This window comes from Podarcis pityusensis, assembly GCF_964106645.2.
Source record: "Podarcis pityusensis genome assembly, chromosome: 13".
Taxonomy (NCBI): domain Eukaryota; kingdom Metazoa; phylum Chordata; class Lepidosauria; order Squamata; family Lacertidae; genus Podarcis; species Podarcis pityusensis.
Window position 1 is genome coordinate 2,231,321 of NC_138038.1, and position 16,247 is coordinate 2,247,567.

The 16,247-nt window shown below is 44.5% G+C and overlaps 1 protein-coding gene across 5 annotated transcripts; it reads left to right on the forward strand.

The window, feature by feature from the left end:
- The first annotated feature begins 2,068 nt into the window (after window positions 1-2,068).
- On the forward strand, window positions 2,069-12,805 carry UPP1 (uridine phosphorylase 1). Of its 5 annotated transcripts, none has more exons than XM_080977018.1 (8): window positions 2,069-2,229; window positions 4,826-4,888; window positions 6,551-6,668; window positions 6,891-7,049; window positions 9,034-9,148; window positions 9,254-9,463; window positions 10,020-10,166; window positions 11,238-12,805. In XM_080977018.1, the coding sequence occupies exons 2-8, from the start codon at window positions 4,842-4,844 to the stop codon at window positions 11,375-11,377; spliced, it is 936 nt and encodes a 311-aa protein (XP_080833144.1). In that variant the 5' UTR covers window positions 2,069-2,229; window positions 4,826-4,841; the 3' UTR covers window positions 11,378-12,805. The 5 variants fall into 5 exon arrangements, with proteins under 5 accessions (XP_080833144.1, XP_080833146.1, XP_080833145.1 ...); XM_080977020.1 differs by lacking the exon at window positions 2,069-2,229 and adding an exon at window positions 3,109-3,159; XM_080977019.1 differs by lacking the exon at window positions 2,069-2,229 and adding an exon at window positions 3,546-3,958 and having other exon boundaries at window positions 4,821-4,888.
- The last annotated feature ends 3,442 nt before the right edge of the window (window positions 12,806-16,247 follow it).

Here is a 16,247-nt window from a genome sequence, read left to right on the forward strand (position 1 = left end):
TAATGCATTGGAATAATCTAGCCTGGAGGTTACTAAAGCACAGCTAGCAGATGTTAGGCTGTCCCTGTCCAGAGAAGGGTGAAGCAGAGCTGCCAGTAGCAGCTGATGGAAGGTGCACTGTACCACTGAGGCCACTTGAGGCCCAAATTGCAGCAATGGACCTGGGAGTGCCCCCAAGCTATGCACCTGCTCCTTCAGAGGGAGTGTAACCCCATTCAGAGCAGGGCTCATCCCACTCATCTGGTTTAGGGACCTGCCCACTAACAATCTTGTTTGGACCAGGCTTCAGTTTATTGGCTCTTATGTGATTCACTACTAAGGCAAGACATTGATCCAAAATATCCACTGCTGCACCTGCAGGTGTAAAAGAAGAGTAGAGTTATGTGTTACCAGATGATTGCTGGCAGCATGCTTCAAATCTCTGGTTGGCCCCCATTCAGTGGTTTCATGTAGATATTGAACATCATGGGGGATAAAAATTGAACACTGCAGAAGCCCACACTGAAGGCTCTACGGGGCTGAAAAGCACTTTCAGAGCATCAGCCTCTGAAAATGACCTTCCAAGCAGGATTGGAACTACCACAGTGTGTGGTCATCCACCCCCAGTTCAGGCAGCTACAATAGGAGGATACCATGTTCAAGGAGACTGGAAGCCACTGAGTGACACACTCCTGACAAAAGTCATTATATGAAGCAGCCAAGGCAGTTTCAAGGTCAAAACTGGACTAAACCCACGATTGAAATGGAAAATGGAATGCAACATGGAATAACTCAATAGTTTTTTTTCTTACTTAGTAACTGGTTTGTTGCTATTGCTTTATCATACGATGGCTATGCATCATAGCTGATTATACAATTTAATTTAAAATTTATAATGAAATATTAAACTGGAGGCACTTGTTCCTTTCTCCAAAACCTTCATCTCCAAGACCATTTTTACATAGCTTGCCATTTAAGAACTGAGTTGTGCTGCAGGATGGTGTATCATCAGCCACTAGCATATGAACATTTCTAAGATAAGAAAATGTCTTTATAGTATCTGCTCACCAGACATGCAAAGACTGAAAAAGCAAAGCTTGACACAGCTGGGACTCCGCCTCAGGGCCATGTGGAGAGTGGCAGGTGATGGGGGCAGCAGCAAACAAATGTTAGGACCTCTGCAGTCAGAGGAGCTGGCTGAGCAGGTACCTGTTTGCAGATGTTCATTTAGCTTCTTCTCAAACAATGCTTTATTCTAAACCAGCTTCGGTCTGATTTGAGAACTAGCTATGTTCAACTGGCAGTTGAAGCCCGAATTTCCTGCAGGTGGGTGGTCTTTCATGTCCCCCGCATTGCCTATGGCAAAATTGGGGGGAGGGGAGAGATGGTAATAATGATGATGATGTTTCTGTCTCTACACAGCTCTCTCTGCCAGTAAAAAGACAATCCAAGATACTTGCTTGCACCCACAAAGGGAGGGAGTCAATGTGTCTCTGTGCCCCTCTGTAAAATGCTTTCCCATTAAAAACAGACATCCCAGTTCAAGAGCATTATAGGGCTGCTTTGCAGCATATGCAACGGTGAGTTTTTCAGTGTGATCCTAACCATGTCCTACTCAAACACAAAGCCTATTAAATTCAGTTGGACTTTCTCCCAGATAAATGGGAATAGGATTGCTTGCCTCCATTACTTGAGAAGAAAGCCTGTTAACTCATTGAAACTTACTTCTGCACCATGGGCTGTGATCTTATGCATTCACATTTACTTGGAAGGAAGATGACAGCCGTATGGAGTTTGGGATGAGTTTGGGGCAGGGAAACCAGTCAGTCAATTCACCTCAGGTTAAGACATGATCCCCACTTCCTCGCCACCCACAGGTGTGGGCAGACAGCGTAGAAACGTGAAAAAGCAGTGAGGAACCCAACAATGTTCAAGCTCAAGCTGAAACACGGCGGGGGGCGGGGGAAGAAACCTGATCTCCCTGTTTTAAGCTGGTAATGCCAGCCTCTATCTCTTTCTCCGACCAAATTAAAATCCGATTGCCTCTTTTTGGACGCTCACTCAGAGGCAGCCTGTAGAAGTGTCCTGCATGCCTACTCGACCTTCATTTCCCTGCCAGGGGACGAGGTGGTTGTGCTTCGAGAGAGCGCGTTGGAAGGGGCTTTCGCACAAGCACACTGATGAATGTGATGTGAGGAGAGGTGACCTCCGCAAGGCGACAAGGACACTCGACCCTTTCCAGCAAGGCGTGTGTGGGTGTGTGCTGGGTACACTGGCTGACCCGCACCTGCCCCCCCATGTGTTCTTTCAGTGCCTGGGGGTTGTCTGAATGCCTGCTATGTGTCTAACTGCTTGCCACGGAACTGGAAAATGTTCAGCCACTTATGCTGGGGCGGGACATTGTCTGCCCCAAATAATCCAGCTAGCCTTTTCACAAGTAAATTATAGGAATGTAGTTTCACAATTGTCTAGGAAGTTTATTCCGCTGATCATCTTACATTTTGCCTACTCTCTAGATCGTTACTTAATATTTGTGATCACAGCTGATGGTAATATAACTGTTAAATGTTTTTTTCTGTTGAAGAAATTTTGGTTTCTTTAGAGGATGTTTGCTAGTTAAAGGGATTGCGGCGGTGATCTCTGGCCTCACTTTGTGTGATGTTATTTCAGAATTTCCCCCGTTGCGTCCTTCAGTGCTTCCGGCATATTGTGTCAAACTACTAGCTAGATTGTGAAGTAAACTTCAGGAAAGTCCACGCCCTGAACAAGGAGCTATTTCTGCTCGCCTTGAGAGCGCCTTTCCCTGCCTCTTTTGGCTTGCAAGTTCAGAGCAGGTCTCAGAGAGAGGCGCTCTTCCCGCAGGCCGGATCCTGCCCTCGCACAGGGTTCTAAGTAGGGAGGCGCGGACCAGTTTCTTCGGAAGTGCGGACCCTCGGGCTTCCCAAGAGAACTTCCTCGGGCTCTTCGGAAAGCTCAGCCTGTGTTGCCCCCCCCCCCCGGGAAGCGCTCCTGCGAAGTAGCCGCGGCGGCGGGAGGATCCCTTTCCCGAGCGCTTGGCCGCGCGGCTGGCCGGGTCTCTGCCAGGCGGGAGCGACGGGGCGGGAGGAGCCCGGGCGCCGCCAGGAAGGAAGGAAGGAAGGAAGGGGCGGCATCTCGGCTGCTCGCCTTGGTCCTTCTCGGGTAGGCTTCCCCGCGCCCCGCCCGCCCGCCCGCCTCTCGGGTCTCCTTTCCCGGCCAGAGGCCTCCGGGGCCGGGCGACGGAGGCGAGAGCGCGCTTGCTCTGGTGCGCGGCCCCCGGGCGGAGGGCGAGGCGGCGGAGCTGGGGCTTGTCAGCGCCGGGCGCGCGCACCTGCCGCCCCCCCCTCGCCATGTTTCTTCCGCGGCTCCCGAAGAGCCCGAGCGGCGGGCGGAGGACGGCGCCCGGCTCGCCTTCTTGCTTTGCTACGGTATCCGCTCGGCAGCCGGCGCTTCGCCACGGCTCACTCCGCGCCCGCGTCCAGTCAGGGAGGAAGTACAATGGAAAGAAAGGCACCTGGGGCCTCATGGGAACCGGGCTGGTCGCGTGTTTGGTGTTTGGCTGGATGCGGCTGTTGCCCCACTCCTCTAATTCCACTTTGCTTTCAGCAGCCCATAGGGAAAAGATGCAGCCCCACTGATGGTTGCTGAAAAAGCATGCTCACTGTATTTTAATTAAAATAACTTGTGGACAGAGCTACTATTGCTCAAGGCACCTCTATTGAAACAGGCTTCTCACGGACTGGAGCAGGAAAGGAAAAGGAGAGGAAGGGAAGGGAAGCGGACACCTTTCATGCGGGCAACTCCAAATCCTTGCCTGACTTGGAGCAACTCCCATTGGACACAATTCGGAAACTTCCATTGCTCCAAAATGCAGCAGCCAGATTACTGGCTGGGGTTCCACGCAGACCCCCTGTAACTCCTGTTTTGGTTGCTATTTTGTTTCAAAGCCCAATTCAAGGTGCTCAGATTAGTGTTTAACTCCCTAAACCAGGGGTCTGCAACCCGCGGCTCCGGAGCCGCATGTGGCTCTTTTACACCAGGGCGGATACTAGCGAGGGGAGGAGATGCATTGTGTGCCCCGACACTCCCCACTGTGGCGGGCGCTGTACTGGCTGTGACATCGCATGGGGGTGGTGCGTGCGTTAGTCACGCACCGTCCCGACGTCACCTTCCCGCCCGCTGTCAGATCGCGGCTCCGGAGATATATTTGTTTTAAATGTCGCAATGGTTTTGCGGCTCCCAGGTTTTTTTCTTCGGAAACGGGTCCAAGTGGCTCTTTTTGTCTTAAAGGTTGCAGACCCCTGCCCTAAACCATACAGCCCCAACATATCTGAAAGACCGCTTCCTTCCCTCCTACAAACCCTCTTGGGTGCTCAGACCGGCAGGGGGAGCCCTCTTGGTAGTTCCAGCACTCTCCAGACTCTCAGCGGGGGCTTGGGAGAGGGCCTTCTCTGTGGCAGCCCCCAAGATGTGGAGCTCCCTCCCTACAAAGGTACATCTGGCGACCTCATTATACAGGTTTCTGTGAATGCTGAATGCTTACCCATTGACACCTGAGATGTATATCTGCAGGCCCCATCTTATTTTTGGTAGTTGCATTTTTAATTGTAAGTTTTTAAACTGCATTTTAAATTGTAACTTGCCCTGGGACAATACAGTGAAGGATGGGTAAGAAAGTAAAATAATGAGAGCAATCATAATACTGATAGTAACCAGTAATAATAATAATGTATTTCTGTAGCTGGCAAACCATCTTGTTCCTTATACAATTTTTCACAGTGCTGACCATGTGATGTATATGTCCCATTTCTTAAATTTCCTTCCTCAGAGTCTGACTGAATATCATGGCTTCTGGGGATGCTGTGGAGAAGACCATGAACACATCTTCCACGTAAGAAGTGAATCAAGTGCTATTTAATAGGTTTAGGTATAAATTGCCTCACAAATTGTGGGAGGGGGGAGTAGGGGGACATTGCTTTCAAACTTCCATTATATTGCTATCACTCAAGTGGGGGTGGATAAGACAGGACGTGGGACAGGGACATCTGCTTGCTATTGTGCCCTTTCTTCAATTGCTCCACCTGCTCTTATACTTACACTTACTTGACTTTCAAGTAACCTTTAAGAACATGATTTATTGCTGCGAAACCTTTGTTTTTAAGAAATCTTGTCTTGATTGCCTTCTAAATAACAATCATGCAGTTGTGCCCATAGAAATGTAATTCTGCAAACAGCAGATCAATGAATTAGGGAATTTTGCACATGAGGGCTAGAAAGTATTCAGGCCTTTGTTTGAATGGATGTGGAAGAAGCTGTGGGATTGTGCCTGCGAGTCTTACACCTTAGTGCAATCTGTGTAATGTCTGAAAGCACCTACATGCATATTAACTATGTACACACAGATCTCCCATACATCACGTTGTGTGTGCATAGAGAGCATGGTCAGCGGGCGTGACAGGTATAATCCTGCTCCCTCATCACTCTGCATTCTGAAGGGTAGCTACAAGAAAGGAGATCCCAACTAAGCCACCCCACAACACACAAGATGCCTCTGAAAGGAAAATAAGCAATCTTTACTAATTTTGAGATGCTGAACACAAAAACAAGGGGGGTGGGTGGGATCTCTTGGTTGGTTCCTGTTTAGAAGATACAAAGATGGTCATGCATAAGCAACTCACGCCACACTGAGTACAGAATTTCATTTGGTAACACTGCATTTCAAGCTTCTGGTTGCGACATACGGTGCCATCTTGCACCAGCTCATCAGGTACACCAGGACCAATGGCATGCAGCTGAGTAGTGCAGTTGAGTCATGACATTGTGGCTTTATGATGGCAGTGTGGCGTAATGGTTAGAGTGTTGGACTAGGACCTGAGAAAGCTGGGTTCGAGTCCCTACTCAGCCATGAAGCTCCCTCGGTGACCTTGGGGTCAGGCACCATCTTTTAGCCAAACCTACCTCACAGGGTTGTTGTGAGGAGGAAACGGGGAGGAGGAGAACCATGTCAATAATAATAATAATAATAATAATAATAATAATAATAACTAAGCAATCATTAGTATAAAGCAAAGTATCAACTGGTGAGCAAGTCATTTGTGCGACTTTGTGGGCTACTCTCCCATTTACCCTGCGTCACAAGTGATCCCCGCAGTGTAAATCCACCTGTAGTGAGGCCTCGTAAATGTGTTAATAGTGCAGATAACTTTTGTTACATTTGCGAGGAAGTGACATCTGCAAGCCAGAAAAAAGGCCATCACTCCAATGGTGAAAAATGCATATCAGCTTTATTCTGGATGGCAACAGAACGAACTCCAGCCCATCTCCTTCCCTTCTCCAATCTGGCTGGTTCCTTCACTGAGTCCCTGGGCAGGCTCAGCTGAGTTAGGTGGGCCCAACTCCACTCTTGGTAATACGATATGTGAGACAATTCTAAACATTCAAGGCTGTGATCCAGAAGAATCCTAATTGTCCAGACATTATACTTGTTGGCTTGTTTAAAGATGCTTGTTCTGCTGCTATAAATTCATACTAAGTTTCTCCCTTCTTTTGACAGGGAAACCCCCATTCGTGTCCCAAATCAACATCTTGAGAAGATGAGTGATGACATCCTGTACCATTTTGCTCTGGGGACTGGCACCCATGACTTCCCTGCCTTGTTTGGAGATGTAAAGGTTTGGAGATGTAAATGGTGCTGGTGACAACAAGGTCGCAGGGTTGATCCCCATGTGCGGCAGCTGCATATTCCTGCATTGTCTAGTGTGAATTGTTAAAAGGTGTCTTTGTAGCATGAACAGGCTTTTCATATTTCTATTTTTTAAATGTTTTTAAAAATGCATTGTTAAATATTTCCATAGTTAATATTCTTACAGTTTCCTCTCTTTGATCTTGCCTAGTTTGTGTGTGTTGGAGGAAGCCCTTCGCGAATGAAAGCTTTTATTACCTACATAGCTGAAGAGCTGGGAGTTGGCAGCCCAGGCCAGGACTACCCCAATATCTGTGCAGGAACCGATCGTTACGCGATGTACAAAGCAGGGCCTGTGCTATCCGTCAGTGTAAGTGGGCCAGATATTTGTGGGCATGCAATACATTGTCTATCAATTAAAACTGAATTTTCTCTTTTAAAAATATCTCTAAATGATCATTAATGCATTATTAGATTAGATTTGTATATATACAAACTGCATATGTACAATTGACAAAGGACACAAAACTGTGGGCTAATGGGGGCTTTGGGCTTGTGCTTTGTGTTCCTCTGGAGCAGCCTTTCTCAACCTGTGGGTCCCCAGATGTTGTTGAACTACAACTCCCATCACCCCTAGCTAGCAAGGCCAGAGCTCAGGGATGATGGGAGTTGTAGTCCAACAACATCTGGGGACCCACAGGTTGAGAACCATTGCGGAGGCTCCAGGACAGGGCAGCCTCTCACAGTGGAGAGGTTCCTTCCTTTGGCTTCCAGGCAGAAACTAAAACCATCCAAGGGAGCTTTCTGGCATGCCCAAACTCAGCACTAAGCAGGAACACTCCTCCCCTGTCAGGAGATGGGTGATCCTTAGCGCTGGGCTCAGGAAAGCATTCAGATGTGCCAATCAGCTCCCTGCAGAATGCTGTTGCGCCCAAACTCAGCGCTGAATAACAGAGAAAAATCTCTTCCCTTCCCTTTTAAGCACAATCAGTCTTAAAGAGGAAGAGGAACAATGATCACAAGAAATTTTGCATGTAAAACACATATTAGTTACTATCTCATCACATTTTCTTAGTGGTAAAAATGGAAAAAAGAAAAGAATAAAGTTAAAGAATATAGATTTTTCTTTACATTTGTTGAGATGGAAAAAAGCACATGTTTTGTGGTCAACATTACACACTAAACCAATGTACATTTTATTTTCCTAAGCTCATCTGATTTTCCTCCTAACATAAAATGTCTTGTCAGTTCACCAAATGATAAGGCAAGGCTATCAGTACACTAAAGGGTCATTAACCTGTTCTTTATTTTCTTGCAGAGGTGCTTAACTGAGCTTCAGGGGGCGAAATAGAGAAATCCTGAGTCACCTTGCATGTCATACTTCTGATTGTTTTTATTCACATGTAAAATGCTATTGTGAAAACCTGTTGCCAAATGATAAAATTTGGGGAAATAACTTTAAAATTATATAGAACATGCTAATAATATAATAAAATGAAAAATGAGCCTATTGACATTTTCATGGAATTACCCAGGAATCCATGAAAATATTCCCAAATTAATTTACAGGTGGCATGTTACACCCATTAAATTGAGTGATATACGGATTATATACGGATTGAGTGATATACAAAGAATGCTGGAGAGGCTATAACACAAAAGGAGCTTTCTACCACTTGTGGTGGGATTGCTCTACAGTCAATCAATTTTTGCGAAAGGTATTTGAGGAAATTGGCAAAGCTGAAAGCTTCCATAGTTGTGTTGCTATTTCTGTTTGATAATCAATATGCTGATATACCTTACAAGGTTTTTGATAACTTTCATGTTAGTGACGGCTTACCAACTGATTGCTAAACACTGGGGAAATGGCCTATTTCTAGATGGTGCACTAACCTTTGGCAAATGGTCCTGGCTGAGAAATTAACAGGTAGATTAAAAGCTCTGAAGGGTTTAAATAAAATTGCCTTTGATGATGCATGATGTTGCTTTCTTGCTGGTGTGAATAAATGTAGCCACACTATAGCTCGTCCACTTTTAGGAGAGACTCTTTTAGTTAATATACTTGACTTCACATTGTACACTCTTGCAACCGCAAGTCTCTTTATCATTAATATTTGCTACTATGGTTATCTGCAGACTGTATTTTGAAAATCTCCGAATAAAAAATGGCTTTAGTGCAATATTTTCTTTCAGGATAAATGCTTTGCTTGCTTCCTGCTTCAATGCTTCAATATAATAGAAGGTTGTAACCATCAAAATAGTTATTTTCTTCCTTTCCCACATCCCCACAATAACCTAGAACAGAATGATTTATTCACTATGGATTTTCCCCACCCCCACTTTTTTCATTTCAGCATGGAATGGGGATTCCTTCCATTGCTATCATGCTGCATGAACTCTTCAAGCTGCTGTGTCATTCCAGGTGTTCCAATGTAACCATTATTCGTATCGGCACATCTGGGGGAATAGGTATTCCTCATGCCCTTACTACTTTAAAGCAAAAAATGAAATGAAATCACAGTTATTGGTTTGTGAGCTCTAGATATAATTATGAAACATATATTTGAAATGTAGGTTTGGCACCAGGATCTGTGGTGATCACCAAGCAATCTGTAGATGCCACCTTCAGACCTCAGTTTGAACAGTTTGTTCTGGGAAAGCCTGTATATCGTAGCACAAACCTAGACGAGGAACTGGCTCAGGACTTGATGGAGTGCGCCAAGGAACTGGATCAATTCAAAACAGTCTTTGGGAACACCATGTGCACTCTGGATTTCTATGAAGGTAAGGCTGAAAGGTGCAACCATACTCAAGAACAACAAAGCAAAGGAAACGGAAGAGAAGCAAAACATTTAAAACGTTCGCTAAACATGTGCATTTAAAAACAAAACGGAATAATATTGAAACAATAAAATCAGAATATTTGGATAATTAAACCAATAGTGCCCCACAAGTCTGACCTAGTTTACACAAGCAGAATCTTGATAGGTTAAAGGAACAGCTTCACCTTACATTTTAGACTACATGTGAGGGGATTATTCTCATAGTTGAATGCTTCCCCATGAAAAATAACACATATAACTGATGGTGTGGCTTAATTCTCAGAACTATGTTCTGATCTGCACATTGGCCCAAGTAGGGTGGAGGGAAATGGGATGGTTTGGTCCCAAATGCAGAGTGAGCCGAAATCTTCTCCAGCCATTCAGTAGCTCTGGTTCCATCCATTGGCCAAAGTTCAAGCGGTGAGCCGGGTATAGCTGATCAGGCAATTCAACTGCATGGGGTATTATTGTAGAGATTTCATTGCATGTATTAAAATCTGCATTTCATACATTTGTAGGCCAAGCTCGTCTTGATGGTGCAATCTGCTCATACACTGAGCAAGAGAAGGCACAATATTTAGCGGCAGCTTACGAGGCCGGAGTCAGAAATATTGAGATGGAATCTTCTGTTTTTGCAGCCATGTGCAATATTATAGGTATCAAAGGTAAGCAGCACTTGTGTCCAGTCTTACATAATTCACTAGTTTCAACAGTCAATAGTTTATCATGTAATTCACAGCCACAGAGGAGTTTTAATACTGATCATACATGCTGAGTATCTTAATGCTTTAGTATAATTTTTAATCAGTAATTCCAGGTGCAATCCATAATAGCTTATCTAAGGCTGGAGACAGACAATAGTTTGAAAAGTTAAGTCTGAAAATTTTGGGCTCAGTTTTTCTTTCAAAGCTCTAAGCCTCTTGCCCTACATTCCAAATCCAGAATAACAGCATATTTCAGAACTATTGCTGTGTCCATTAGAAATTCTCTTATTTTGACCAAAACATGCATCACAGTTCATGTTTGATGTTTCCAACTGATTTGATGCCACTTGCAGTTTATACTGCTTCTTTCTCTTGCTTGATTTATGATTTGGCCCTTTTCTGGTCCTAAGCAGCTCATGTGGGATGCTTGATAATCTCCCGTTACCCTTAATATGATCTCAGTCAAAGTTCAACATACGTCCGCAGTGCAGAATTTCCACTAATTAGCCATGACATGATTAAGAATGCTTTTAGGTTTGAAGGTGAAGAACCTTTAACTAGATCCAAACTTCAGAACCACAGAAAGAAAGCTTTAAAGTATCCTATTTTATTTTAAATATAAGAACAAATCACAAGAGCTGGTTCTGTGGGGAAAAGTGAGGTAGCAGCAAATACACCACAGCAAAGATCTGATGAGTTATGTCCTGCTGACCACAGCTCCCTGAGGAACAAAATAATCACCCTGTGTGCACAGAGGAACTTCCTTGCTCTTCTGTTTTTTGAAGGTGGAGGTAAAACAGCCTATGGGCTAGTTAACAAATGCCCAATTCCTGCTGAAGGTTTTGTTTCCATTGTGAATTGGCTTTATCTGTCACTTTTCCCTATGTTTGACTGTTTCTTTGTTTGCTGGGTTAATTCATCAGTTCCAGTACATCTTATCCTGGGTAAAGTGTCCTTTCCCCCACATGGTTCATAGTGTTATTTTCAAGTAACCTCTGTGTCTTGGTCTTGGGTTTTGTTTTATAAACGCAGGTGCTGTGGTCTGTGTAACACTCCTGAACCGACTGGAGGGCGACCAAATCTCCACCCCCCACGATGTGCTGGGTGAATACCAGAAGAGGCCGCAGATATTGGTGGGGCACTGGATTAAGAAACGTCTTGGGAAAAAGTGACCTTGCCATTTTTAGTTAGCTTTATACTGTAAATAAATACAAAACTCAACATTTCTTCATTTTTAATTCATGATAAATAACCTTGTAACTCAGGGGTGACAAGCTTTTTTGGGGCTGAGAGCACATTTACCCCTGCTCAAGCTCCTGGGGATCACATTTCAACGTAGGCATGGTTGAGGTGTGAAAGTGGACATGTGTGTTGTTTTTTAATGGGCGGTGTTAGAAAGCTTGGAAGGGCCAGAAAAAACCTTTTAGAATCACAGCAAGGAAGCCAATGAGAACAGTAAAGGGAAAATAATTTTAATCAATTAATTTATTGATTATAAATGGGAAAATAGCTTGGTTTTACAGAGTTCTAACCCCAGCAGATGTTTCTAAGTGGTGCGTGAGGGTAAGCTCTACAATAAAAATGGATATACAGGCAAGGACCAACTAGCGCATGTTCAGTTTTTACCCAACTGCACACATGTGCATCTTGGGGACCTGGATGTGGCCAGAAAAGGGGTCAGAATGGGCTTGTACACGCTCCGCCGTCACGTGTGATGAGCCAAAATGCAACCCCCACGCAAAACAGGGGTTGCCTGTATAAACTGAGAGCCTCTGGAGGTTAAAAAAGAAGAAGAGAATTTTCTTTCTGTTTGGTATGATTTTATTGTTTACGTTAATAATGCAGAACATAACCAGTCTTCGCCAACTTCCAGCCTGTGGATAGTACAATAGAGCAGGAATACACCCAGAGCTTCACAAACTATGGTTTGCTGGAAATGCAGCTGACCCCCCCTTGCAAAATAAGGAGTATCCATGTTTATTGTGTTTATAGAATGTTCTTCTGAGTGACACATTGAGCATCAAACCAGCCATGGTTAAGTTGTTTAGCTAAATAGTTGGGTTTAGAGTTGACCATGAAAGGTCTAATTTCCAGGACTAATTATCAAAGATTTTTATGGGATCAGGATGAGTCAAGAGTTGGTTGGGAGAAGTGGAGGACATTCAACACTATTTGTTACGATGCCCTTTATATATATCCCCTAGACAAAAATTCCTCGATTGCATCCTTTGCTCTCTTTCCAACCGACCTCCCCTTGAGCAAATCTATTTTGCTTGCCGGCAATAATGTATTTATTACTGCACTGGTTCCAGAATTTGTCTTGGCTGCAAGTAAGTTGAGAGCTAGGCACCAAGACAAGTATCATAAGGGGGAGTGTGAGACGTGTAATACTTCACTTAGGCAAGAGTGATTTTTACATTTTTGTAAGTTTGCTTTGCTGTTGCTGTTGTTCAGTTTTAAATCAATTATTTGTATTCTACGCATTGTGACCAATTGCGACAGCTTATACCTTTTAGTAATAAAGATCCATTCATTCATTGTGTTTTTAATTTTTTTATAGGCTTGTTGTAATTTCTATTAAATTAAATGTCTGGAATGTATTGCTGATGTCTCTGGCCCTCTTTTTGTCTCTTGCTCTGATTTTTCATGCCTCTTTTTGTGATGGTTTTTTTCTATGAGTGATTTTTCATTTTAATTTTGAAAAAGCATGTTAAAAATGTGGAAAAATTGGGAGGGGGGGCCCTTTTGAGTACCACAGTATCCCATTGGTGGTTCCATAGGAGTAGTCAATAATATTTTGTGTTTTATTTTGCTTAAAGAATTACTAGTCATTTAAATAACAGATTTTCCTGCAGTGGAGGAGCGTTGTCCTTCCTGCTGACTCCACCTGGCAGGACTGGGCAAATTAAGTAACTCTTACCTTGATGGGCGGGGGGGGGGGCAGCTGCTCCAGTTTTGATCCTGCCTAGGCTCCCTGTGCAGGTCGTGGGACAGACTCTGCCTTCAACTCTCTTTTGCCTTTGTGTTGCTTGGTCTGTGAGCAAGAGAAAGATCCTGTCAGAGAGGACCTTTGGGGTAGTAACCAGCTTTATTCTGAGCACGGCACAAATCCCTTGTGGACTCCCAGCCTTCTTTTTTCAGCCAGTGCCTCCAATGGGCAGGCTGGGGGAGCAGAGGCTTCCTGGCCGGTTGCTTCAGGGGTCGGCCCAGGGAATAGGGCTGGGAGAGGGGACTATCCCAATGGGGTGGGGGTAGCAGATTGGCTCAGGGAGCTTGTTTCACCTTCCCTTTCATCAATGCCAAGGCTCTCAACCCTGAGTTTGGCCAGTGGATTTGGCAGATTTTGATCCCAGAGGTCAAGCGGGGAACTTTGCCCATTCTACCTTTAAAATGAATGAATGAATGAATGAATGAATGTTTTAATTGATTGTATAGTTTGGGGAAAATAAGTTCTGAGTTTGGAAGGCTTCTGTTGTGTGTGTGTGTGTGTGTGTGTGTGTGTGTCAGAGAGAGAGAGAGTGAGAGAGCGCACACCCAATGGTCCACTCCTGCCATATTCCTGTCTCTCTTGCCTACTGCACTAATCTGGCTTGGAAAGGCATTGCCTTCCCTGCAAAATGTTCCCATCTGGGCTACACAACACAGCAGGCATCAGTGGAGTTCTAAGTTTCTTCTCATAGCTTTAGCTAGTTTGTTTGTTTCTGTGTTTGTTGGAGATAACAGGAATTTAGTGGCCACTGGATGTCGCTGGTGCTCCACAAAGCAAAGAAAGGAACAAGAGAGTTTTTTCTCCACCATTATTTGGCTTGTTTATTCTTTTGGCTTGCAAATTATCTTTTAACTGTCCCCAAACTTTTTTGTGTCAAATTTATGCAGCTGACTTCAAACCGTTTGTTCTGAGGACCAATTGCACAACTAATTGTGCAACGCAAGTTCTACTAATGTTAATCACTGAGTGCCATCTCCTTGGGCTTCTTGCAGCCATGGAGTTCTCGGTTAAGCAGAGGTTTTCCTTCAACTCACCTGATACTTCCATAAACAACCTTCCTGCAATTTGTTTTCTCCTCTTAGATCCTGCATTCTTGCCATCTTTTGCTTGTTCGGGTTTAATGGTCCCTTGTGGTGGTGGGGGTGGGGAGTTCCTTTTACTATTATTATTATTATTATTATTTTACAAATTGGTGGTCTTTTCCATTTTTTTCCTTTAACTGTTTTTATGTATGTAACCACAGCGGCATGAAATCTTTATGCTGCGGGAGAGCAATCCCTGCAGAGACTTGGGAGGGAAGCTGCGCGCCCGCCAGCCTTATGGTTGGTGGGGTGCAGCTGGGGGGGCATGCCGGGAAAGGGGAGGCCGCTGGCAAAGCCGCGCAGCTCCCCCACTTGCTGGGGCACTCCTGAGAGGCCGGCGCCCTGGCGCGACGCACCACTAAGCTCTATGGGAAAGACGGCTCTGTTTATATACGAAGTCCACATTGGGGTTTGAAGTTTAAGGGGGGGAAATAGTAGATTATATTAAGTGACCTGCTAACGAGGATGAAACTCAGTATGAGGGAACTTTAAAATGCAACTATATGTAATTACAGGTAGAATAGGATTATAATTATTGAGTGTTAAAATGAAATTTTGAATCTTGAAACCAAATAAAATATTAATATAAAAATCTTAATGAAAAATCAGTATCACCATCTAATTGCGCCCCCAGTCCTCTCCATCAGTCTCAGTCCCTGATTGCTGGGTCCCAAATTTACCGGGGGCAAAGAGAGCACCTTCACTTATGTATTATATGATCCTGTGCATGTATAGGATGGTCTGAACCCAGGTGGCGGAGAAGATGAGTAAGCCACACTTCAAACAGCGTCAAAGGGCCTTGGGTCATAAATGAGAGAGCCCCTTTGAACTCTAGCTTATTTATTCTAGGGCTCTGCAACAAAACACGTCTATCCCCATCGGTTTCTACAGCCACAGCAGGTCCTGCAACCGGCCAACAGTTGGGCCTCACCTCCTCCATTGTCTCCCAAGATAGAAGGATGCCAACCTAGGCAAGTACTAGCAGAACACACACAAACACCTGGCTTTCCTGCAGCAGACAGGAGTTGAAAGACAATGAAGAACGTTACTGGCTGCCATGAAAAGAGTAAATGGAGACACTTCAAAGGGAAAAACAAATCAGACATGCAAGATAGTTGCACAATTAGAATTTACATAGAGAATTGTGTAGTTTGCACAACTGTGTTTCTTGCGTTTGCTGAAATGGAGTCTGACTCATTCCTTCTGCAGTGGTCACAGGAATAGAAGCCAGTAAATTGCAAAAAAGGAGACAGAGCACTGGATTGTCTCACCAGCTGCCATGGGTGTTGGTGATCAAGAAATCCCACCATCTCCATCTCTCTCTCTCTCTCTCTCTCTCTCTCTCTCTCTCTCTCTCTCTCTCTCTGTGTGTGTGTGTGTGTGAATGAGTACATCCACACTCTTCAGATGAATTGTAAAGTTTCTTCCATTGCAGCAGTTCTTCTCTCGTGTCCTCTCAGCTGCCTTGGCTGGAAGATGGTATGTGGAAGTGTTTTAGACCTCAGCAAGCAGAGGACCAGCCTCTGAACAGTTCTATCACCTGGACATATAGTAATCAATATTTGCCTGCCTTTTAGCACCTAGTAAATTTATATGACTGACGACCATAAACAGCCCATGGGCACATGTGCATTTTATTCTTCCAAAATGCTTTCCATTTCCCTTCTGTGTTCTTGCTGCTGGGATTTAATCTACTGGCAGCCAGGAGCAAATGTCCTATTTCGTAGATGCCCAAGAAGAGCCCTCCCCTCCCCCCACATAAAAGGAGTTAAATTGATGGGCTACAATAAATCTCCTGGGCCAGTTCTAATGATTCAGACCATTGGCTGCTGCCCTGTTTGAGGACTGTATGTCACTTTCTTAGTAATGTCCTGACATTTGGCTGCTTTCGAGTTTTGGATTAAAATGGATGGATTTGAGAAGCTGAAGCCTGTGCTGAAATCTTGACACAGATGTCTGGAATTCAGCTTT